The sequence below is a fragment of the Geotrypetes seraphini genome, chromosome 5 (assembly GCF_902459505.1).
Source record: "Geotrypetes seraphini chromosome 5, aGeoSer1.1, whole genome shotgun sequence".
Classification (NCBI taxonomy): Eukaryota; Metazoa; Chordata; class Amphibia; order Gymnophiona; family Dermophiidae; genus Geotrypetes; species Geotrypetes seraphini.
Window position 1 is genome coordinate 94,173,633 of NC_047088.1, and position 26,579 is coordinate 94,200,211.

Sequence of the window (26,579 nt, forward strand, 5' to 3'; positions counted from 1 at the left end):
CACTGTGTGGTGGTATGGGGAACCACTGCACCTCAGAAATATTCAGGTAAAGGAGAAGAAGATTATTTGGAGCCATGCATACCATCTAGGCTACAACCCTGTACCAGCTGAACTGATTACATCTAAGCAGAGGAGGAATTAATGTACTTGTCTAGCAAACCATGTACAGGTTGCAGAGCTTCAATGCCTGACTACTGTGAACTGTCATCGTTGGTTGCTTTTATTTCATCAAGGTGCTAGTAACTGAACTTTAACATCTGTCACCAAGGCAACAGTAATTAACATCTTAGTATTTTTTTCTGAACTGGAGAGGAGAAGCAGAGGCCTGTTGTAAATAAGTTGGCCACATATAGGAGAACTGTTAAAGCATTTATTTTTTTGTTTTTGTTTAATCAATTGGAACTGAAGCTGTAAGTCTGGTGATATGCTTGCCCGGTCTGACAGGATATTCCTGAGCCTGGCCCTGGTCCCAAACAAATAAATTCTTTGTGTGCCCTTCTACCCACCATCCTGGGCAATGACTAGTCAGCTGTATAGACCACATCTACATCCAGGGAGTTACAAGTGCACACTGGTCACTGCCTCGAGTGGCAAGATTTATGTTTGTTCTCCCTGTTGGGATCCAAAGCAGCTTCATCTTAAAAATGAGCAAAGACCACTGCTCTATAGAAAGGGAGAGGGAGAGGGAGAGGATGACATGGAGGAAAGATTAGAGTGAGCAGGTAGGAGTGGGAAGGAACTTTTAAGAGAGAAGGAGGGGATGAGAAGGAAAGAAGAGTGTCTGGAGGGAAGCTGAAGTGAAAAGAGAGATTAATACTTGCAGGGAGGGGTAGAGAAATGATATGAAAGATCTAGAGGGACTGGGAAGGTGTAAAGAGGCAAGGAACTATGGAAGGGGTTAAAGACAGGTAGGACTTAGAGGCAGAGAAAGGAAAGAGAGAGAAGAATCAATGGAAGGATTAGGGATAGGAAGAAAGTAGGAAATAGAAAACTGGTAGGCAGGAGGTGAAAGGAAAAAGATGGCGGACTATAGGGTGAGAGAAGGTGAGAATGAGGAGTAAGAGGGGTAATAGTGAGAGTAGGAAAAGTAAGTAATAGAGCAAAAAAAAAAAGATCAATGTTAGAGACAGATGTGGGGAAGGACGGGATGTATGATGGGAAAAGATGGGAGAAGAAATGGAAATGAGACACTGGAAAAAATACAAATACAAAATATACATTTAGTGGGGGATTCATAAAGTTTCAAGTTTAATAAAATTTTGATTAAAACGCAATATCATACATTCAATGCGAAGTATAAAGTATAATATTTAAAAAAGGGAGTGACGAACAGGGTAAGAATATATCTTAGACCAATGGACGACAACAGGAACAAAAGGGAAGAGGGAAGAACTATAATGTATAAAGAGCAGCAGAACATGAAAGGAAATAACAATAGGTTAAAACACATAAAATTTGGTGTTAGGGCCTTAAGTCACAATATTTGGGCTTTAACATAACTTAAAAGGCCTGACCCAAAATATCACAGTGATATTTAAGTCACTGTGGGTTAGGAGTAATGAGATGCAAAATATGCAAATGAATGTTTTGCATGCAAAGCCATGGTCTGATGCTCCTAGGCTACAAGAAGAAGCTCCCCCAGTCCTCCCTTCACCCCCTAACTCCCCCCTGCACAAGTCCTGCCCTCCCCACCCAAGTGCTACCTGAAAATGATCCTGAGAGGGGGGAATTAGGAGATCCTCTTGATCCAGGGAAGGGGGGGTCATCTGGGATAGGTGGGAGCTGAAGTGTGGAGAGTTCTTTGAGCATGCAACTTTGTTGGACTTGTACCTGTGTTACCTGTCATGTTAAAGTAAAATAAAATCTGTGCTTGTATTCCTATGACAAAATGCTAATAAAACTGATTAAACCTAAAAAAAAACAACCAACAACCCCAAAAAGACCTTAGAGAGGGTAAAGGTTAGTGATCTGTAAGCTGTCAAATTCGTGTGTAGTACCTGAAGATAGGAAGGTGGCCAATGTTATGCCGATATTTAAAAAGGGTCCCAAGGGAGATTTGGGAAATTACAGACTGGTAAGCCTGACCTCGGTGCCGGGCAAAATAGTGGAAAAAATTATAAAAAAGAAAATTGTGGAACATGTAGACAAACATGATTTAATGAGACAGGCTGCATGGGTTCAGCTGAGGGAGGTCTTGCTTCACCAATTTGCTTGACTTCTTTGAAGGTGTGAATAAAAATGTGGATAAAGGCGAGCTATTATATGTTTCTCTTTCCCTCCTCTTCTTGTTCCACACCCCCTCCATCTGACATATGCTTTGTCTTTCCCTCCCTTTTTTTTTTTTTTTCTTTCAGGACTATCTGAACACTTTTGCAACCCTAGTCTTTGGACCATCAGTAGTGAACAACACAGAGCCTTGGGGCCCAGAACTGGATCGGAATGAACAGACACAGGAAGCGGCAGAGAACAGAGATCCTCCAGGCACAGAAGAGGATAACTCACAGCCTTTAGTTGCAGAGTCAAACTATCGGGAGGAAATATGGAATGCAGCTAATAGTGATGAGGGGTCACCGGGAGACCATTCTAGGTAATGTCATTGTGCAGTGAGCCCAGCCAGGTGCCAGTCCCATTATCAATCATTTGTATAATGCAGTAGCTCTCAAACATGTCCTGAGGAAGGGTCCCCCCAGCAAGCTTATTTATTTGCATTTATTTTCTGCCTTTTTGAAGGAATTCACTCAAGGCGATGTACAGCAAGAGTAAGTCAAACATAACCGATGGACAATTATAGCAGTAAAAATATTCAAATTACAATCAAAGTATGGCATAATATGGGCATAGTTGGGCTTCAGGATATCCACAATGAGAGTAATTTGCATGCAGAAAAATCTGACTGGATGGGGGACCTCCAGGACGGATTTAGGAACCACCGGTATGTGAAGATAATTTTATTACATGGCAGGAAAGGCACAAAAGGACATATACCTTTATGATGCCTATTTTACACAACTATTCAGAAAAACAAAAACTGATTTTCGTGTAAATATTTCTATAATAACACCAACAGATGAGGCCTATAGGCTTCGGTGTATTTACCACGGCAGCGTGGCTACCGTGACTTTGTAAAAGGGGCCCTAAATTTATAATCATAGGATCTCAAAAATCAGCTTTTATTTACTTATTTTATTAAATAAAATTATAGCTCCCTCTATCTACCATTTTATGTAGGTGTCAAAAATAAAAAATAAAGGAGTGAAGAACGGAATAACTCGTACAATACTAGTAGAGTGTTTTTGTATTTTGTGAGTGAAGCCAATACTACATACATAATTAAAACCAACAGAACAGCATTGCCAAGTTAAGGATTTTGTTTTTTTAAATGCAACTGACGATCTTTGATAAATGTATAGTTAGTGTCAATTAACTGGCTGTTATATGATGTTCCTCTAATTTTTATATTGATACTTAAATGTTTTTTTGGATTTTTGTTATGGTGACTATTCTATAGAGACAGTATGGGGCTCATAATTAAAAAAGAAAAACATCCAAAAACCGGCCTAAGTCGGCACTTGGACGAACATTTCTCAAAAACGTCCAAGTGCCAATACTAAAAATGGGTTTTGGACGTATTTCTAAACGACCTAGGCCTTCATAGTGCCGCGGAACAACCAAAGCTAAATGGGGCATTTCGAGAGGAGTGTCAAGGGTGGGAGTTGGGTGGGAAGTGGGTCAGCTTAGACTTAGTCGTACAGCATGTATAACCAAAAGTTATACAGCCCACAATCGACGGAACTTGGACGTTGTGACTTAGACCATGTAAAAATTACACATATCTTACCTTCTACTCAAGTTTCGCCTTGTGCTTCCTCAGGAAGGGATTATCTAGAAACAGCCTCCAAAGAAGGACCCATCCATCCGACCTACTCCATCAGAACAGCCTACTAACTGACTGAATGTGGACTGGATGTTAGTTAGTAGGCTGTTCTGATGGAGCAGGTCGGATGGGTCCTTCTTTGGAGGCTGTTTCTAGATAATCCCTTCCTGAGGAAGCACAAGGCGAAACTCGAGTAGAAGGGAAGATATGTGTAATTTTTGGCTTCCAGATGTTATTATTTATTAGTACACGTACAAGCAGTGGCGTACCTAGGGTATGTGGCACCCGGGGCCCATCATTTTTTGACACCCCCCCTATGTAAAAAAATATTTTTTGTAATGACCATGAAACAGAATAAATGGTCAGAATAGAAACAGGCAGTGAAAATTTTCTTATATTCCAAACATAACATAACATAAATTATGACTGAATTGTCATGACATCAGAAGTACATATGGAGTAGTTGCAGGTGATTCTTGGGACAGTTCTGATTGTGTTAGTTCGGTTTTATGTGTTTTTTGAATAGAAGGGTTTTTATTTCTTTTTGAAGGTTTTGCAGTCTGTGGTCGATGTCAATTGGTTGTAGAGTTGGGGGTCGAGTGTTGCAGCTCGAATGGCTAGGAGGTTGTCGAACAGTTTTTTTCTTTTGACGTTTTTGGTTGGAGGGTGTGTGAATGGTGCGTGAGTTCTCCTATGTCTGGTTGAGGTGGATTGAATTATTTAGCTGAAGAAATTAGTTACCCCCTCATCCCACACACATTAATTCTCTTCCATTTTTGTTCCCATTATAAAAAACACTGATAAGTTCCCAGAAAAAAAATACATTAAAATAAGAAGTGAAAACAAAGGCCCCTACAGATGAGAACATAACATAAGAATAGCCTAACTGGGTCAGACCAATGGTCCATCATGCCCAGTAGCCCATTCTCATGGTAGCCAATCCAGGACACTAATACCTGGTCAAAACCCAAAGAGTAGCAACATTCCATGCTACCGATCCAGGGCAAGCAGACACTTCCCCCATGTCTTAATAACAGATTATGGACTTTTCCTCCAGGAATTTGTCCAAATCTTTCTTAAAACCAGCTACACTATCTGCTTTTACCATAACTTCTGGCCACTTCATTTTTAAGTTTAGATCTTTCCTTTCAAACAGAGACCTTGCTAGATGTCAAATACAGCACAAGGTAACTTCACATGGACTTAGCTGTGCAGGAAATGTGAATCTCCTCATACACCCACCATATAGTGCAAAAATGTGCAAAGGTCTGTTTTTTCTTTCGATCACTACATAGCCTAATGCCACACAAGCAGCGCTGTTACAAACATATTCTGTAGGTCAATGCTAAGGATAACAAAGTTTCCTTCCTTGGACCAGAAGGAGATAAACCACTGGAAGAGATCCCAAAACAACACCCAAAGACCCACTCAGTGTGTGAACCAGTTGAGTGGAGTGGACTAACTGGGGGGTGGAAATGGGCCCGGAGTTTGCTTAGCAGAATTTCCCAGACCACCTCTTCCTCTCAACACATTGACACGCTGCCACCATCACCACTAGGAACACCTCACTGGGTAGGCCAGCTATGCTATAAACTTTATAAAACACATTACAGTGTATTATATTTTCTTATAAAGCACATAGTTTAACTGAACTCTCTGACATCCTCAGCCTTTCCATTCACAAAAATAGAAGGAAGAAAAGTTCCCATTTCCTGCTGTCTCATGTCCCCGGCCTATACAATATTTTTTTTCTGCAGACCCTTCAAAAGTCTGACCAAATCCTTGTTTCACTTGCATTATAAAGTACTGAGGATGCCATCTCTCCCCAATCCCAGGTCCTAAAGTCTAAGACAGTAGCGCAAACTAATGCTGCCAGATACAGGAAAAAAAAATTTTGATTCGATTCAGCCCTATTGAATTGGTTTTTCAATTCGATTTTCCTGCCCAGTTGGGTGATTTTTTTCAAAACTCCTGGTGGGTTTTATAGCTTTTTCACCCCCTTTGGCTTCTCCTAACCACACTGGCGCTGTGGTGTAAATAAAATAAAGAAACAAAAAGGACTTTTCCTCTCTCTGTTAAATCCTAGCTCACGTTTGCAGTCCAACACCAGCTCTGGCAGGATACACATTTCAAATCTGACATATTATAATCACAAAACAGAAAATAAAATTAATTTTTCTACCTTTTGTTGTCTGGTTATATTTCAAATCTTGTTGGTCCAAGGCTCTGGTTTTCTTCTGATAACTTGCTTGCCAGGGTCTCCTTCTTTCTGCATGCTAACCATCCATCTGCCAACTCTGTCCTCCCTTTCCATTTCCCTTCCCTTCCCAGGAAGTCTGGTATCTTTCCTTTTTTTCATCTCCCTCCACAGATCCACCTTTTCTTAAATACCCTTTCATCCGGCATATCTCCCTCCTTCCCCACCATCCCAGAGTCCACCATCTCTCCCTTTCTTTTCCTAATTACCCTCCTATCCAGTATCTCTATCCCTCCTCCACACCATCCCTTGTGTCCAATTTCTCTCCCTTTCTGTTCCTTCCCTCCCTAAATCCCATGGTCCATCATCTCTCTCCCTCTCCTCTATTTTCAGACCCATTATTTCTTCCCCCCCCAAAGTTTGGCATATGCACGTCTCTTTGAACACCCCCTTCCCTCCGTGTACTTCTAAATCATGGTCCCCCCCAAAGGCCTGTCCCCCCTTAAAGGTCTGCCTGTCCCCCCTTGAAGGCCTGCACCCACCTTGAAGGCCTGTCCCATCCCCTTGTAGGCCTGTCCCCCCCTTGAAGGTCTGCACCCCCCGAAGGCCTGCACCCCCCCCGAAGGCCTGTCCCCCACTTGAAGGCCTGTCCCACCCCCTTGTAGCTTCTCCCCCCCTTGTAGGCCTGTCTCCCCTTGAAGGCCTGCCTGCCTGCCTTTCCCCCCCTTGAAGGCCTGTCCCCCCCTTGAAGGCCTGCACCCCCCCCTCGAAGGTCTGCACCCCCCCCCCCGAAGACCTGTCCCCCACTTGAAGGCCTGTCCCACCCCCTTGTAGCTTCTCCCCCCCTTGTAGGCCTGTCCCCCCCTTGAAGGCCTGCCTGCCTGCCTTTCCCCCCCTTGAAGGCCTGCACCCCCTTGAAGGCCTCCACCCCCCCCCCGAAGGCCTGCACTCCCTTGAAGGTCTGCACCCCCCCCGAAGGCCTGTCCCCCCCCTTGAAGGCCTGTCCCACCCCCTTGTAGGCCTGTCCCCCCCTTGTAGGCCTGTCCCCCCTTTAAGGCCTGCCTGCCTGCCTTTCCCCCCCTTGAAGGCCTGTCTCCCCCTTGAAGGCCTGCCCCCCCCCTTGAAGGCCTGCACCCCCCCTTGAAGGCCTGTCCCACCCCCTTGTAGGCCTGTCCCCCCCCTTGAAGGCCTGCCTGCCTTTCCCCCCTTGAAGGCCTGTTCCCCCCCTTGAAGGCCTGCACCCCCTTGAAGGTCTGCACCCCCCCTAAGGCCTACACCCCCCCCGAAGGCCTGCCCCCCCCTGAAGGCCTGCCTGCCCCCCCTTGAAGGCCTGCACCCCTTGAAGGTCTGCACCCCCCCCCGAAGGCCTGTCCCCCCCTTGAAGGCCTGCCTGCCTGCCTGTCACCCCCTCCCCCTTGAAAGCCTGCTTGCCTGCCCGCCCGCCCCACCCTGAAGGCCTGATGCCCCGACCCACCCCGAAGGACCGCTCGCCCCCCTGGCCTCCCCGCACCACCTATGAAGCAGCCGCAGTAGGATCGCGAAGTCAGCGTCAGCGATCCCTGCGCTGCTTCCTGCGCCACGGTCCCGCCCCTCCTCTGACGTCAGAGGAGGGGCGGGATCGCGGCGCAGGAAGCAGCGCCTAAGCAGCGCAGGGATCGCTGACGCTGACTTCGCGATCCTGCTGCGGGCTGCTTCACAGGTGGTGCAGGAAGGTCAGTGGGGCGAGCGGTCCTTCGGGGGTGGCGGGGGACTGAACGGCAAGGCCGGGAACACCCCCTTAGGGCTGGCACCCGGGGCGCACCGCCCCCCCCCCGCCCCCCCCTTGGTACGCCACTGCGTACAAGCACTTTATGACACCAGCTGCTTATTAAATGACCATCGGAGAAGCAGTAAACACCACAAAGATAAGTTTATTTTGTAGTAAATGGATGTTGGATTGTTATATGGTGGTACAGACATTAATAGTACCATGATGGTCTGATGGCAACTGGTGTTGTGTGTCTTTACACTAGAACACTAAGGTTGTGGGTCTGAGCACTATTCAAATTATTAATTAATTATTTTAAATTGTCACAATAAACATACACATATTGCTATATAACAATAGCAATAGTGATTAAGAAAGAAAAACAATAAAACTGTGGAAGGCAAATGAAAAGAACATTCTCATTAAGGCTTTACAAGACACAGAAGAATCAAAAATACATCAACCGAAATAAATCTAATCTCCTCATACCAAGATAAAAGCTTGGGCAAAAAAAATGGGTCTTCAATGATTTTATAAACTGTAATAAGTTCCCACCGAATCTCAAAATGCCAGAAAGGGCATTCCATAAAACAGGCCCAGCAGAAAAGAAGCACAAATTTCTAGTACTTACATATTTTACTGTATATCTTTTGCTGGTATCAAGCAACAAACGGTTCTCGGATCTCAGCGCTCTCATTGGTTTGTGCACTGTCAGAAATTTAAATACTCTGCCGGACAAGTGTCAAAATTTTAAATTTTATCCAAAAATTTTTTCAAAATTGGAGAAATGTGCTCTTATCGGAACATACCCATCAAGACCCGAGCTGCTGAGTTCTGAACAGTTTGTTAAGCTTTGATCTGAACAGCAGGTAAACCCAGATAAATGCCATTACAATAAGTTTTAACAAAACCATCGTTTGTAAAACTTGTCGAAAGTCCCAATTCAAGAGAATATTTTTCAAATGTGATAATTTTTGAATAGCGTAATATACAAGTTGTACCACCTTTGATATCTGAGCTTTTAAGGATAGGTTAACATCCAGAATGATACCTAATCTCATCCCGAATTCCAATCAGTGATCATGTACATAAACTTCTCGAGGCCATAAATGTTCATTTTCATCCCCTACCACTGTTATTTCAGTTTGGGCTAAATGCAGTGTAAGACCATTATCACTCATCATCACATTAGTCTTATCCAAGTGACCATTTAGCATACTGACTAATTCATCTCTCCAACCCTGAATCTTAAAGAAAAACTGGACATCGTCAGCATATATCCTGTAAGAAACTCATAACTCATCTAGGAAAGTCCCAATGGGAGAGAGAAAAATATTGAAAAGTGCAGCAGATAAGGCGGAACCCTGGTTAAGCTGGGGGGTGGGGGTGGGGGGGCGGGGAGGTTGTTCTGGGGTAGAGAATCTTCTTAACCTAGAAGTTTCCTTAATTTACTCTATAGGGAACACCTTGTTCTAGTGGAAGCTTCTAGTTTTCTACATATGGTATATTCATTGGTACTTTTTTTGCTGGAAAACTTTACATGCCTGAAATGTCAAATGGAAATGCTATGTTAAATTATCTCCTTCCGAGACAGACACAGAAATGTACATACATATAAAGGAGAATACACCCACACATATACAGGAGGAGAGATTCACAGATGGAAAAAGCCATTGACATAGAAGTGAAGAGAAAATACATATGTAGATAGACAGAAACACAGGCCAAAACACATATATAGAGATGGAAAGAGATATATACAAGAATGAAGGGTGAGAGAGAGAGAGAAAGAAACAGAAAGTGAGATGCTCACAGGGCTGTTAATATAAATGAACAAAGCTCTGGTATGTGGGAAAAACAATTCATTGCATACGAAAGTGAGATAAATGTATGTCTCATGTAATTGGAGACTAATGAGTGAAACTTGGCATGTTTGTCCTTCTTGGATGTGGAATGCTCCTGGAATGTCAGGCAGATGGATTCAGGACTGGCTTTAGGGGTGTAAAAACAGAAGAAACCCCCACCCTCCCCCAAAAAATCCCTATGCAGAACTCCATGAAGAAAACAAAAAAGTTGGGATGAATGATGACTTTTCACAGTTCACTCAATAAAGCACTCCAAATGTGCAATCCAGACACATTTATTGAACAGCACCACTTAATGTTAACAGGACTGGGCATGGGACTGTGTTTTGATGGAATGACTGCCCGCCTCAGGGGGTCATAAATTCTGTCAGTTAGGGTTACCAAATGTCTGAGAAAACCTCTTTTTAGAGGACTGTCCGGGTGCCCAGACGGTTTTCCAAAACCCGGCAGTTTGTCCAGATTTCGGAAAGCCCCGAGCTTTAGGGCCATGTCTGGAGGGCTTCTGAGCATGTGCGGATGCAATGCGATGATGTCACATGCATGCATGCATGCATGTGACATCATTGTGTCATATCCACATATGCTCGGAGGCCCTGCAGAAGCGTTCCCAAGCTTGGAGAAGAAGAGATGAGAATTGTTTGGGGGCAGAACTGAAGGTGGGATGGAGTGGGGCTGGGGGTATAATGGGGTGGGCCACATGCCCTCTTTTATTAATGAGGAAATCTGGTAACCCTAGTTAGAGTTAAATGGAAAAGTACCATTGACACAGTGGTGCACAGTAGTAGCTGAATATGTTAATTATATGCCAGAGTTCTATATCACATATAGATGTCCCTGAAAATCAGATCCTTCACTGCAATGGGGCCCTCCCAGAGACAGAGCAACTCCCAAACCTCCTGACATAAGTCCTGGAGACATCCTCCATCTCTGCTTTCCAAGCACATGAGGTACCGAAGACCCCTGGTCATGAAGAGCATGGTGGTACTGTTTCAGAGGCACCATAATGGCTTTAAAAGGACCCATTACCATAGTGGAGGACCCACTCTTCCCTCACTACAGAGAACACTATTCCTGTTGCTTCCATGGTGTGACACAGATGCTAAAGCCAGCCTTGGAGGCAGAGACAACCATCCTCAGTCCAGTATAGACATTTCTGTTAATTCATAATGGATTAATGTATTCATGAATATGCATGAGATAGAGTTGCATGCCTTAATTGCATGCAAATCTAACTCATGAATATTCATTATGGATATGCTAAAAACCCAATGGGACTAGGTGTGCCCAAGGATTGGGTTGAAAATGGCCCTAAAATCATTGCATGCTGGTACAAAATTATCCCCTAAGCTTCTTAAACAGTAAAGATCTTCTCTGCCACACAGAAAGGCAAATGCAGTCACATATGAGGGAAGGGATAATACTTTTTTTTCTTGCATTTTGGGCCTGTACTAAAAACTAGAAATTTTTGGGGAGAATTTATGTAATACTTAAATCAATTTTTTGGAGATAGGATTTAAGCCATTCTAGAAACAATATTGCTGGCTAGCCTAGGGAAGCTGAGAATCCAGAATAAGGGTCACAAGTTATTGATTAGTAAAGCTACACTAGTGGGGAAAAAATGTTTTCTTCAACAGTGGGTACAAATAGATACTCCATTGTTCCAGCAATTGAGAAATTAACTACATAATCTTATGATGTGGGAAGTCAGATTTTTCTCTCAAGCAAAGAAAGTGGCTTCTTTTGTTATTGGATACTTATATTCAATCATTGACCTCAAGAATTAGGAGCCTCATTTTGAATAAGTTGCAAATGTGAAAATTTCATAATTGTAGTTTATCCTGTTGTTCTAAATTATGATTGGTTATGAGGCATAGAAGGAATGGGGGGAAGGATGGTTAGGAATAAGAAAGGGTTAAGAGTCGATTCTGTTGGAGATGGGGAAGTCTGTTTGGGAGGATGGGAGTCCACAAGAACCATCTTGGGATTCAGTTACAGGAGTTTTCTAAAGAAAATGGGATGAGTTTGTTTATGTATAAACATGTTTTATAAAATGAGTATATTGTTTTATAAAATGAGTATATTGTGCTATTTTGTGTGTTCTGTTGCTTGATATATTAATAAAACAAATGTCAAATAATCAGAATTAACAGTTTTTGTTTCGTACAGAAGCAGTGAGGAATGTGATATGAATGGAGATGAGAGGCAGAAGGAGACTCCAGAAGTCTGTGATTTTTCTTGTGTACAGGTATGAGTGCTGTCTAGGTATAATATTCAAGAACCTGAAATTGCTATTCGGCATTCAAGGATGGTGGTTTGAAAATAGATTGATAGGGTTCAGAATTTAAAGTCTTGACTCAGAGCTCATGGACGATTAATCAGGGTTCAGATTTTAAGGCCAGGATTAGATGGGGTTTGATTGTTGTAAGTGTATATCCCTTTCTTTCTGACTTCAGATCTCCCAGTCAATGCTGGAACTAAGCACTCAGAAGAGTCACATACTTTTAGAGCATACATCTTTCATTCAGTTGGATAGTGACTATACAACCAAGCTGTGGGACTCCAAAGATGCCTGTGAGGAGACACTCCCCATTAGGGTCACAGGAGACCCAGAAATAGCCATTGTTTGTGACTTAGGTAAGAGCTTTGTGCCATCCAGAGGAACAGATATTTTGGGAAGAGGACAGGTAGCATTAACGGGACATTGCTGTAACTAAGCGCTAACATTTACATGTACAAATGTTTAGAATACAGTGATACCTTGGAATCTGAACTTAATCTGTTCCAGAACCCCATTCGAGTTCCAAATCATTCGAGTTCCAAGGCAATTTTTCCCATTTAAAATAATAGAAATTGGATGAATCCGTTCCTGGGTCCCACAAACTCAAATTTTAACAGTAAACACACTGGATTTTAAGATAAAATATTAACAAATAAAAATAATAAAGTATTTTCCTCACTACACTACACAAAGGCGAAAATCACATGAGATGCTTTCACTACAGCTTCCGACAATGAACTGAATGATGTATGGGTGGTCCGAGCACTGGGGAAATGTACGCACAAACGCACACAAACAACGTGAAGAGCATTCAGATTCCAAAGCAGCGTTCGCATTCCGGAGCACAAACACACACAAGCAACGTGCAGGGAGTTTGGATTCCAGGGCAATATTTGCTTTAATTTTTTGTTCGGATTCCAAGTTGTTTGAGTACTGGGGCATTCGGATTCCAAGGTATCACTGTACTAGCATTTTTAAGTACACACTTCTACTACTACTACTATTAATGACCAGCCGGTTTCGGTCTTAGTTCCATGCATATCCAGGAAGGGAGGAGGGGTGGGGGTTGGGTAAGTTGTTCAAGTAATTGGCGAGTATACAAGTGCTGTTTATTGAATTTATGAATGTATATATGTTGCACTTTTTATATTGTGAATGTCTCCTTGTAATCCGTTCTGAGCTTCTGGGAGAACAGGATAGAAATCAAAGTAAATAAATAAATATGCTTAATAAAATTAATAAAGATTTTGGAAAAAAAAAAAAAATTTCTATAGTGTTACCAGATTGCACTGGTAACACTATAGAAAATTTCTATAGTGTTACCAGCAGCACTGCTCAGAGTCACAAAGAAGAAAACAGTCTCAGTTCGAAAGAGCTTACAATCTAAACAGCCAAGACAAACAAACAGGATGTCATGGATACAGTTAAGGGAAACAGTTAATCAGCTGGCTGGGTTGGAGGGCAGAGTAGGATTAAGGATTGAAAGCTATATCAAAAAGGTGGGTTTTCAGTCTGCTTTTAAATACTGGAAGGGAAGAGGATTGATGGACAAACTTGGGTAATTTATTCCAGGCATAGGGGCAGCTAGATGAAAGGAATGAAGTCTGGAATAGGCAGTGGAAGAGAAAGGTAAAGCTAAGAGCATGTAAATACTAGCAACACCACTCAAGAACTATTCTGTAAATACCCACATTCTGGCTATGTGCTGTTCTATAAAATGATGCCTACATGCTCATACTTTGAAGGTGAGAGTACACATGGGCAGAGTCTATGTGGCATGTGTGTGTGGGGGGGAAATACATAGTTACATGTGTAAATGATAGACTACTGTAATTCACGTGTGTGTATTTGTTTGTATATGTGTGTTTTAGCAATCTAAGTACAAGTAGTTAGACCATCTCTACGGCTGGTATTAATGTTTCTAGAATTGCCCTTGTATTTTCCCATTCTTCCTACATTTTACCTCATCCTCTTTTCTCAGTATTCAATTCTCTTCTATTTCACCCTATTATTCCATGTTTTAACTAATGTCTCCTGCCTTTTATCACTTTTCCATGTATACTGCTTTGTTTGAGCTGTTTTTCACCCTGTTCATTCTGTAGAGTATCCCGTTCCCCCATAACTTATTTAATCTCCCTTTTTTGGCTTTCAGGGACAGAAACCTTGTGTACAAAGTCTGGATCTCTTAAGGAATTGCAGCATGACTATGTTACACAATCTAAAGATGAAAAGAGGAAAGAAGAGGAAGTCCAGGGCAGAGGAAGACCCACAAGAAAACCATTTACTCATTCAAAGGATGAAGTGGTGTCAAAGCAGTTGAAGAATAGGGAAGAACCTATGAGAAAACCTTCAAAAGAAATAGATTACCTATCAAGGAAGGAAGAAATGATAAAAGAGAAAGAAGACCAGTCCCTGAAAGAATCAAATAATTCACAGCAGAACAAGAATGAAATGTACCTGAGAAAAGAGGAGGGAAGACAAAGGGCTCTCGATTTCATAGCAGATGAAGAAGGAGGGAAAGAAAAAAGGTTTCTAGTTTTCCAGGAGGAAAAAGAAAGAAGTCAGTCAACACAAAAGAAAGAGGACATCTGTACATGGACAATGGATAATCCAACACAAAAAGAAGAGAAATATTCAAGTGTAATAGATCATCTAACACAAGAAACAGAATTCTTGTATACACTTGATCATGCAACACAAAAGGAAGGGGGAAAATCTCTGAGTACACCTAGTAATCTAATATATGATAAAAAAGAATCCTTGAGGGAAGCAGATCAACAATCACATTTGATAGAACACGTGAATTCTCAGAATGATGTTAACCTAACGAAGGAGGAGGAACTTCCATGGGACCTGAAGCAGCCATCCCAGAAAAAAACTGAAGGGGAGGAGGAGAAAAAGGAAGAATCAATAAAGGAACCATTTCTGAAGGAACCATCAGATTCATCTAATAGGGAAAAGGAAGAGACCCAACTAAGAGACTCAATCTCTCCATCACAAAAGAAAGAGGAAGAGAATTCGCTGAGGAAGCCAGCCCATCCATATGAAGAGAAGAAAGGGACACCATTGAGGGAATCACCCAGTCTTTTTGAAGAGGAAAAGGAAAAATCACTACTAAAGGAGGAAATCTACCACGTTGAAGAGAAAGAGGAAGAGATTTCACTGAGTGACAATTATCATCCATATGAAAATTTGCAGGAAGAGACACTACAGAGGCAATTCCATCTGTCTGTACAAAAAGAAAAAGAGACCACACTAAGGAAGTCACTCTGTCTGTTGCAAGAGACAGAGAAAGAAATAGTACCAAGGAAGCCATCCCATCCACTTAAAAAGGAAAAGGAGGATACTTCAGTGAAGGAGCCATATCATTCATCTGAAAATAATGAGGAAGAAATACCACCAAATGAACCAATTCCTCTATCGTGGGAGGAAGAGCAAAAGATGACACTGAGGGAACCATCACAGCCATTTAAAAGAGAAGAGGGAGAGACTCCAGTGAAGGGGCCATATTATGCAAGTGAAGAGGATGAGCGAGAGAAACTAATCTCTCTAGTACGGGACATAGGAAAAGAAATGCTCCTTATTGAGCAAAGCCAACAATTTGAAGAGAAGGAAGCAGAGATACCACTGTGGGAGCCATGTTGTAGGTTTGATGAGATGAATGAAGAAACAGCAGTGAGAAAGCCTTTTCATCCAATTGAAGAGGAAGAGGCAGCACTAACAGAGCCATTCCCTCTATTATACCATCAATCTGAAGAGGAGGAGGAGATAGGGACATCACTAGAGGAGCCACACCACATATATGAAGATGTAGATGTAGAAACACTAGTGAAAGAACCCTTCCATCTTTCTGAAAAGGAAGATAAATTACTAGAGGAACCAACCCCCCTATGGGAGCAATCTTATCTATCAAAAGAAGAGGAAAAGGAGGAGGAGATTCCTATGAGAGATGTAGCACATCACCATGAAGAGAAGAAAAAGAAGACACTATTTCAAGAGTCATCCCATCTATTTGAAGAGAAAGATGATAAATCAACATGCAAAACCTCCTATGCATCTGAAGAGAAGGGAGACAAACCACCTCAAGAGCCAACCTCTTCATTAAAAGAAATAGAGAAAATGACACCAGTGGCAGAAACATTCTATCCTTCTGAGAAGGAGGAGGAAGAAACATTATTAACAGATGAAAACCATCAACTTAAAGAGAGAGAGACAGATGCACCTCTGAGGAAGAAATGCTATTCACATGAAGAGATGGAAGAAGAGATATTATCTCAGGAACAATTCCATTCATCTGAAGAGAAGGAAGATATATCTTTGCAAGAGTCATACTGTCTATTGCAGAAGAAAGAGGAAGAGACTCCAATAAGGAAACCATCTCATTCATTTGAAGAAAAGAAGGAAGGAATACCACAGGAAGAACCATCTTTTCCATATGAAGAGAATCAAATAGGGATGCTATTAAAAAAGACATATTATCTCCCTGAAGAGTTGGAGGAAGGTAGTTTACTGAGACAGCCAACCCATTCATCTGAAGATGAGGAAGAGACATCATTGGGTAAACAAATCCCTTCTTCATTAGAGACACATAAAGAGATGCCAATTAGCAAGTCAGACCAACAATTTGGAAAGAAAGAGGAAGAGACATCACTAAAGGAACCTTACCATGCACATGAAGAGGTAGAGAAAGAAACATTGGATGAATCCTTCCATCTATCTGAAGAGGAAGGGAAATTATTTGAGGAGATGCTCGTTCTATCACAGAATACAGAGGAATATCTGCAGCTGAGGGAGACATCCAAGTCACTTAAAGAGGAGGAGGAGAAGGAAACCCCTTTCAGAGACTTGACCCATTCCTGTAATGTGGAGGAAGAGGAGATACCAATGAAAAAGTCATTCCTTCTATCTGAAGAGAAAGAAGATTCACCAACATACAAGTCATCCTATACATTTGAAAAGATGAAGGAAGACAAACTGCTGAATAAGCCACTGTCTCCTTCAAATCTAAAACAGCCATCCCATTCAACTGAAGAAGAGGAGACAGGGACATCAACAACAGAGGAAAGCCATACACTTAAAAAGAGAGAGGAAAATACATCACTGAGTAAGAAATATCATTCAAGTGAATTGCTAGAAGAAAGATCACCACAAGAACAATTTGATTCATCTGAAGAAAAGGATGAAGAGACATCTCTAAGAGAACCATTCCTTTTGCAGGAGCCATATTTTCCATCTGAAACAAATCAAAAAGAAATGTTATTGGGGAAGTCATACCATCCATCTGAAGAGGTAAAGGAAGATAGTTTACTGAGAGAGCCAACACATTCATCCAAACATGATAAGGAAGAGACATCACTGAACAAACAAATTCTTATACCACAGGAGACAGGGAAAGAGAAGTCATTTAGCAAGTCATATCAGCAACTTGAAGAGGGGAAGGCAGAGACATTACTAAAGGAACCATACTATGCATATGAAAAGGTAGAAAAAGAAACACCATTAAATATGCCCTCTTATTTGCCTAAAGAGAAATTCCTGGAAGAGCCACTCCCTCTATCACAAAATACTGAGGAAGAGCTACATCTGAGAGACCAATTCAAGTCATTTAAAGAAGAAGAGGTAGAGGAGGAGGAGACCACTCTAAGAGTGGTGCCATTGCAAGAGTTTGTTAAGAAAGAAGATAAAGTAACATGTAAGCTAACCTGTGCATCTGAGCAGGAGAAAGAAGAGAAACCATGGATGGAGCCAATTTCTTCATCAAAAGAAACAGAGAAAATTATACCACTGGCTGAATCTTCTTATTTATCTGAAGAAAAGCCTGAAGAGACGTCTATGAGAGAGTTACTTCTGTTGCAACAGACAGAAGAAGAGTCTCCAATGATGACAACATTCTATTCATTTGAAGAGAAGCTGGAAGGAATACTACTGAGGGATCTTTCTCTATATGAGCAAAATCAGAAAGTGATGTTACTGAAGAAGCCTTACCATTCATCTGAAATGTTGGAAGAAGATAGTTCACTACGAAAACTAACCTGTTCATCTGAAGCTGAGGAGGAAGAGGCATCATTGAGCAAACCAATTTTTTTGTCACAGGAGGCAGAGAAAGAGATGTCAATTAGCCAGTCATACCAGCAATGTGAAGAGAATGAGACAGAAGCATCCCTAAAGGAACCATACTATGCATATGAAAAGGTAAAAGAAGAAACATTATTAAATATGCCATCTTATTTATCTGAAGAGAAATCCTTGGAGGAGCTGCTTCCCCTACCACAGAATACACATGGAGAGCTACATCTTAAAGAGCTATCCAAGCCATTTGAAGAAGAAGTAGTAGCAGTAGAGGAGGAGACAAGCCCTCTAAGAGATAAGTCTCATTCTTATAAAGAAAATGAAGAAGAGGTGCTAGTGCAAGAGTCTGAAAAGAAAGAAGATAAAATGACATGCAAGTTATCCTATGCATCTGAGCAGGAGAAGGAAGAGAAACCGCTGAAGGAGCCAATCTCTCCATCAAAAGAAACAATTATACCACTGGCTGAATCTTCCTATTTATCTGAAGAAACATCTCTTAGAGAGTTACTCCTGTTGCAGGAGAAAGAGAATTCAATGATGACACTATCACATTCTTGTGAAGAAAAGGATGAAGGAATATCACTGGAGAAGACTTTTCCATCTGAAGAGAGTCAGAAAGGGGTGCTACTGAGGAAGCCATACTATCCATCTGAAATGTTAGATGAAGATAGTTCACTGAGAGAGCTGACATATTCATCCAAACATGAAGAAGAGACATCATTGAACCAATCAACTCTTTTACCACAGGAGGCAGTGAAAGAGATGTCAATTAGCCAGTCATACCAGCAATGTGAAGAGAAGGTGGCAGAAGCATCCTTAAAGGATCCATACTATACATATGAAAAGGTGGAAGAAGAAACACTATTAAATATGCCATCTTATTTATCTGAAGAGAAATCCCTGGAGGAGCTGCTTTCCCTACCACAGAATACACAGGAAGAGCTACATCTTAAAGAGCTATCCAAGCCATTTGAAGAAGTGGTAGCAGTAGAGCAGGAGACAAGCCCTCTAAGAGATAAGTCTCATTCTTATAAAGAAAATGAAGAAGAGGTGCTATTGCAAGAGTCTGAAAAGAAAGAAGATAAAATGACATGCAAGTTATCCTATGCATCTGAGCAGGAGAAGGAAGAGAAACCGCTGAAGGAGCCAATCTCTCCATCAAAAGAAACAATTATACCACTGGCTGAATCTTCCCATTTATCTGAAGAAACATCTCTTAGAGAGTTACTCCTGTTGCAAGAGAAAGAGACTTCAATGATGACACTATCACATTCATGTGAAGAAAAGGATGAAGAAATATCATTGGAGAAGACTTCTCCATCTGAAAAGAGTCAGGAAGGGGTGCTACTGAGGAAGCCATACTATCCATCTGAAATGTTGGCGGAAGATAGTTCACTGAGAAAGCTGACACATTCATCCAAACATAAAGAAGAGACATCATTGAACCAACCAACTCTTTTACCACAGGAGGCAGAGAAAGAGATGTCAATTAGCCATTCATACCAGCAACTGGAAGAGAAGGCAGCAGAGTCATCACTAAAGGAATCATACTATGCATATGAAAAAGTAGAAAGAGAAACACCATTAAATATGCCTTCTCATTTATCTGAAGAGAAATCCTTGAAGGAGTTACTCTCTGTATCACAGAATACAGAGGAAGAGTTACATTTGAGGGAACCATCCAAACCATTTGAAGAAGGAGAGAAGGAGACTCCTCTGAGAGAATGGCCCTATCCCTATAAAGAGGAGGATAAGGATATACCACTGCAAAAGTTCTCTCATCTATTTGAAGAAAATGAAAATACAGCAACATGCAAGTCATCCTGTGCATCTGAAGAGAATGATGATAAACCACTGAAGGAACCAATCTGTCCTTCAAATCATATAGATAACAAAATATCACTAAAAGAGTCATCATATATATTAGAAGAGGAGAATGAGGGAGAGACAAAATCAACAGAGGAAAACTATTTACGTAAGAAAAGAGTGGAAGAAATATCACTAAGGAAGGAATCCTATTTAAGTGAAGAGTTGAAAGGAGAGACATCACCACAGGAGCAATTTGGTTTATCTGAAGAGATGGAAGAAGATGCATCTCAGAGAGAGTCATTCCTTATGTTGCACGATATGGAAACAGAGGAAGAAACTCCAACAAGGAATCCATCATGGTCATTTGATGGAAAGGAGGAAGGAACACCACTGGAGAAGCTGCTTCCATCTGGAGAAAATCAGAAAGTGGCATCACCAAGGAAGTGGTACCATTCATCTGAAGAGAATCAAGAGGATATAATAGTGCAAGAATTATCCCATTTATTAGAAGAGAAAGAAGACCTATCCTTATGGAAACAATCCTATTCTTTTGAAGAGAGGGAGGAAGAGACACAGCTAAAGAATTCAGTTTCTTTGTTACAAAGGAAGAAGAGAGAGTTACCTCACAGGAAGCCATCCCATTTATCTGAAGATGAAAAGATTATATTAAAGAAGGCAATTCCTGCATCACAAAAGGATTTACCACCAACTGAGTCTTATTATGCATTTGAAAATAAGATGGAGGAAATACCAAATGAAACAGAGGAAATACCAAGTGAGTCATACCTTCTAGTTGAAGAGGTAGAGGAAGAACCACCACAGAGAGAGCCATACCATTCATTTAAAGAAAAAGAGATGAACCTAGTACTGAAGGAACCAATCTATCCATCTAAAGAAAAAGATGAGGAAACACCACTGATGGAGCCATCACATACATATAAAAAAGAAGAGTTTGTACCAATTAAGGAATCAACTCTATCTGAAAAGACAATATTGAAGGGGAATTCCCAATTATCTGACCAAGAGAAGAATGAAATACTTTCACCTCTGGAGAACAAAGTGAGCCCTTTAACAGAGGCATACCATTCATCCAAAAAGATAGAAGACAAAGCTACACTGAGAATGGTAGCCTTGTCATCAGGAGAGATAGAGAAAGTTGCAGTGAAGGAAGAGATGACACCAATGGATGCAACCTATTTACAAGTAGAAGAGGAGGAGGATAAAGAGGAGGCTTATGGTTTTCCAGAACAGGTTAGTGTTTAGGTTATTCCTTAATATATTTCAATCTGAACATTCCTTCCTTCCCAAGAAAAACAATCAAGAGGTTGACTTTAAATCCCACAGAAGATGAAAATCCAACGAAAATGAAAACTCTGTGGAGATGGTGATGTTCAAGATGCAGACTTTATTTAAAAATATACAAATTCATAATCCAAATAAAATATATCTAGGACCCAACCCGTTGGGAAATATGGACCTAACACGGTCCGTGTTTCAACAATGTTGTCTTCCTCAGGGGTTTCTAAAAGTCCTGATACAGAAACATATTTTCCAACGGGTTGGGACCTAGATATATTTTATGTGGATTATGAATTTGTATATTTTAAAATAAAGTCTGTATCTTGAACATCACCATCTCCACAGAGTTTTTGTTTTCTTCTCAAGCAAATATGGTTTTCTTAAATATATTTAGTTTACTCTATTCAAGTTTGGCTTCAGGGTCTACTTACTGAAACACATGACTTAAATGTTTGTTGCCTTGAAAGTGAGAATACACCCTGGGAGTTTCAATTGAGAAGGACTTCAGTACTGAATTCAAAATGAAGGTTCCCCATTTGCTTAGCTTACTAATTCATTTCTATTCCATTAATACTTCAGCTGTTCAGTTCTTGGCTTAGGATTTGCAACCCCTGGGCCAGCTAGGACTGGGGATATTTCAAAAGCAGCATTCACAGCTCCCCAGGATATATAGAGAGTGTTGTAACCATTACATGGGAGTGAAACCTAAATGGCTGTAAAGGTCCAAAGCAATCCAAGCTGGATGGCCCTTACCCAGAATGGTTGCTGCAATGACCTGAATATACTTGTGGGCGAGGGAAGGTTTGAAATTTTAAAGAGGGGAAAAATTTCCTGGATGCTGTAAATGAAGACTCCCAGACTGATTTCAACAGAGTTGGATGGAAAAGGAGGAGGAGAGAATGGAAGATTGGGTTCTTACCTTTAGTAATCTTCTTTTTGTTAGTCTAATATGAATTCTATACTCATGGTGATTTATCTCCACCCGTGAACTGGGTCTTTCAAAAATCTACAGACTTTTCCCTGAACTGCTCCTCCCACTTAACTGAGGGGCACAGGGCTTTTAGGCCAAAAGCCATCGAACAGTACTGGAACAAAAGAGTTAAAGAAAGGGGGCACGTGGAATCTCTCCGCTATGCAATAGCATTTTGATCTGCTCTGCAACATAAAAGAGCAATTAATAAACAGGCAACAAGAAAACATGGGCAAGAACATGGCAACCCATGGAACCAACCTGCCATGTACAACTAGCACAAACTGAAAACATACCTTCTATACAAATATAGACACGCCTGTCTGGAAGCTTCCTCAAAGGCCCTGTCTGCTGGCTATAAGATCTGGAGGCCTGAAAGGAGAAACATCCCAGGCAGAAATATGCAGGCGATACACAAAATGTAGAGTAGATAGAGGGCTGGCCATATGGAATCTGGAGAGTCCAAAACTAAATCTGGAAGGAGACAAAAGAACTCTATCTTGTGTTCCTCCCATTTGATGTCCAAAACCCATTGGTCTGAGGAGATCAGTTTCCACTCCTGGAGAAACTCTGACAACTGACCTCCAATATGAGGAGATGCGGTGGGAGTCCTGGTGTAACTGGGATGATTTAGGGCATTGTTGGTGCGAGAACCCTAAGCTTGCTGGCATTTGGAGTTGCTAAAAGCATTGGCTGTAGTTCTGGGAATATCTCTGTCCAGTGGAACCTGCGAGGGACGAAAATGACTGCAACCTCCTCAAGGTGTTCGACAGGACTTGTTATCCAGAAGGGACTTAGGGCAGCGGTTGGCCACACAGACTATAAGATCATTTTACCTTTTGCCAAAAAGCATTTGTCCTGTTAAAGGAAATCTGCTGAGAGTTACCTTGGAGGCCGAATCTCCAGCCCAGTGGCAAATCCAGAGCATTCTGCATGCTGAGGCAGAATAAGCTGAGACTTTGTCTAGAAACCTCATGAGGTCATATAAGGCATCAGCAACATAATCCATCCCCTCTAGCACTAGATGGGAGCAGGTGTCATCTTCTGTAAAGGGATCTTGATGCAACCTCATGTGTCAAGCATGTGCCGCAAAAAAGGCAGCTGCCGCAGCTTTGATACCTAAGGAAACCACTTCAAAGACCTTCTTCAAGACCAAGTCCACTTTGCAATTCTGCAAATCTTTCAGCATAACTCCACCTTCGCTCAAAAGGCAGTACGCTTAGTCACCTGAGCCACCGCCGTATCCACTTTCAGTTGCTCAAAAAGCTGCTGGAAATCCAGCGCCAAAGGATAAAGTTTAGCCATAGTCAGCCTAATGAAAGGAGTCTCCCACTGCTTAGTAACTAGAGCTGTGAGATCTGGATTTGAGGGAAAAAAGGACGTCAGAGTATTAAAATGACTCATGATGGTACATTGAGATGTGGAGTGCTGAGCCTCTAAGTTCAGTTCCTTTATGGCATCTACTACAAAAACAGTGAACAGAGGCTGATTTAAACAGTTGGCAGACAGAAGCGTCATCACCCTTATCAGGGCTGTCTGAAACCACCTGGCTAACAGCACCACAAAGGGTATTGATGTCATCTAGAGTAGATGCAAGGACTGTTACTCAGGGTGCAAAACAGCCTGTGCTTAAACTTCTGACAAGGTCAGAAGGTAAGCACGCTTCTAGGGGAACGGACCTTGAACTCCGAAGGCGGCACACAGCAGGCTGGCTCCACAAGTCCCACCCGAAGCTTGCCCTGTGGAGCAGCAGTCCAGATTTACAGAAACTGGGTCATTTCTCAGGCAGAGAACCCCTCCAAAGGGGTCTCAAGGCACCAAATCCATCAAAAAAGGACAAACTTTAGCAAAGAAAATAAGAAAAATAGCAGATCAGATCAGAAAGACTTCTGCACGGTTCACTTGCAGAAATTAAAACTAAAGGGGGCTCTGTGCTCCGCAGCTAAGTGGGAGGAGTGATGCAGGGAAAAGTCTGTGGATTTCTGCAAGACTCAGTTCATGGGTGGAGATAAATCACCATGAGCACGGAATCCAGAAGGGACTTAACAGAAATACTAGGTCAAAAAATATTTATTTTAAGCCAATTCTGAAGGGAATTTTCTTTTCTAAATTTTTCTGGGAAACCAGGAAATAAACTCACAACACTTGGCTCCAAATCCAGCACTGTGCCAGTGAGTTTAAAGAAATTTCCTAGCTAAAGAGGTCCTTATTAGTGTAATATCCTTGCATATGCCCTACACTTGTCACACATGCCTTTCCAGTGATGGAGGATCCTTACACACATCCCACTATCTCCCTACTTATCCTAGTTGCCCCCTTGCCTGTCTTCTATAACCGGATCTCAGCTCGCATGAATTTTGTCACTGCAGGCCAGCCTTCAGACTCTTGATGTCACAGCCCAGAAGAATAGAATTTTACTACGCAGGAAAGCATCAGTTCGACGCAAGCAAGTTCCTGGACCAAGACCCCAATCTGCTCTGGAAGGTTCTCTGATAGAGTCACATACCCAGTCACAAGAAGAGCCTGAGTTATCTCTACCTAGAGTTTTTCGAAAACCAAGGCTGCCACAACTAGGATCCTTACCAATGGTGTTACCGCAACCCACTTTGCCTTCCCATACACAGGTGGACCTAGAACCTTCAGTTAGTGAGGCATCTTCCACCAAGGCTACCAGTGCAATACCACCCAAGAAGATGCTTCCAGGACATGTTGGGTAAGAAATATTTTAATACCACTTATGCTAAACTCTCTGTATAGCAGATGTAATCTGATAAACTGAGACTTAATCGGTAACCTAATATTAATATCAATTCTACATATTTTCAGTGCAGAGTAGGAGAAACAGAAGGCATGATGACATGGGTTTATAATAATATTAAAGTTAAGGCAGACGTAGACAATCTATCACATTACTTTCAAGAAAAAATCAGAATAGTGAGGATGTCATTCACACAAGATCCAGCAGATAACACAGACTATTACCCAACCAAAATCAACGGGGACGAAGGAATCCCACCTGACAGATACTGGTCAAAATTTACCACAGTTAGCATGCAAAGATATCAAACTGGCTTAAGAGAACATTCAGAAAACACTGCTACTTGGATATATGTCCAGCTAGCCTGTTAACCCATGCCCCCTCTAACTTTAATCTAAGGTGCAGACCTAAGAAAAAGAAGCTTAGAAAATGGACTCTACCTTAAAACAATATCAACCATAGTGTTGGCACTCATACCCAAAGGCACAAACCTTGATCTGACCAAAGTACAACACTTTAATAGTGGGGATTCCATGGCCTGCAAAACTACTAGAATTCTGTGTAAGCACACAACTAGCTAACTTCATAGACTAAACAGATGGATTCCACAAATCACAACATGGCTTCAGGCCAAGACACAGCACCGAATCCCTGTTACTCGAACTAATATCTAAAATAAGAAACCACCTCAGCAGAGGCAATCTATACTATTACAATTTGATATCTCTGCAGCATTTAATGAAGTAGATCATTCTCTTTTACTCCTCAAATTAAACGAACTAGGAGTGCAAGGCATGGTGTTATAATGGTTTTCACAGTCCTTAAGAAATAGAAAATATGAAGTATGGAAGGAAGACAAAAAGATCCCAATCATGGAAGGCCAACTGCGGTGTCCCCCAAGACTCACCAATATCACCTGTACCATTCAACATCTATCTAGGAGCACTGGAAAATAACTTACTCTTAACCCAGGCTCATGTCTTCCACACAGATGATATCTTCATTCTCTGTACAGTATAGCCAATGAATCCTTCGCTAGCACCTTAGAGTACCTGAAAACCACTATTGATGACCTAAGTACATGGACAATGAGTAACTTTCTCAAGCTAAACAAATCTAAATCAAAAATATTATGGTTCAGAGATTATAATTCATTACAGAGCACAGACCTAGAGTTATCCAGAAGTGAGAGGCTTGCTATATCTCTGACTGTTCAATAAGGAGGGGAGAGAATCTGGAGCAGAGACTGTGTATGAGAGAGAAAGTTTCTGCATGTGCATAGGCTGTGTGTTTATGGCTGCATATGTGTGTGATAGAGGCTCTGACTGGTGGTGTGTTAGAGTAAAATAACCATATTTTATAAACCAAAGCATATGTACAAAACTGCTAATGGGTAGCATTTTGTAAGTAGATTTTTCAGCACACACTACCTTGCCCCTTGCCCCACCTCACCCATTCCCACTCCATGGCTTCCTTCCCTTTCCTCCCTCCCCTCCACCTGCAAATTTCTTACCAACGCACTGAGCAACCGAGCCCCACTCAGCCTATCACTCCGTTTCTCCTATGCAGCACTATGATTGCAAGAAGTTTCAAGTCACACAGCCAACACCTCTGGCCTCTGATTTCATGAGATTAGCAGTCAGGACATATCAACTGTGAGATTTAAACTTATTCATTGCATGGTGCCATGGAGAAGAAGCTGATTCGGGGGCT

At 41.7% G+C, this 26,579-nt stretch overlaps 1 protein-coding gene across 1 annotated transcript in view; it reads left to right on the plus strand.

The window, feature by feature from the left end:
* APOBR (apolipoprotein B receptor) overlaps positions 1-26,579 on the plus strand; it is a 44,531-nt gene that overhangs the window by 16,381 nt on the left and 1,571 nt on the right. Inside the window, exons 2-6 of the mRNA XM_033947009.1 lie at positions 2,355-2,587; positions 11,850-11,928; positions 12,137-12,317; positions 14,114-21,090; positions 24,478-24,821. Of these exons, the coding sequence (XP_033802900.1) occupies positions 2,355-2,587; positions 11,850-11,928; positions 12,137-12,317; positions 14,114-21,090; positions 24,478-24,821 (7,814 nt within the window). The remainder of the gene's footprint in view (positions 1-2,354; positions 2,588-11,849; positions 11,929-12,136; positions 12,318-14,113; positions 21,091-24,477; positions 24,822-26,579) is intronic.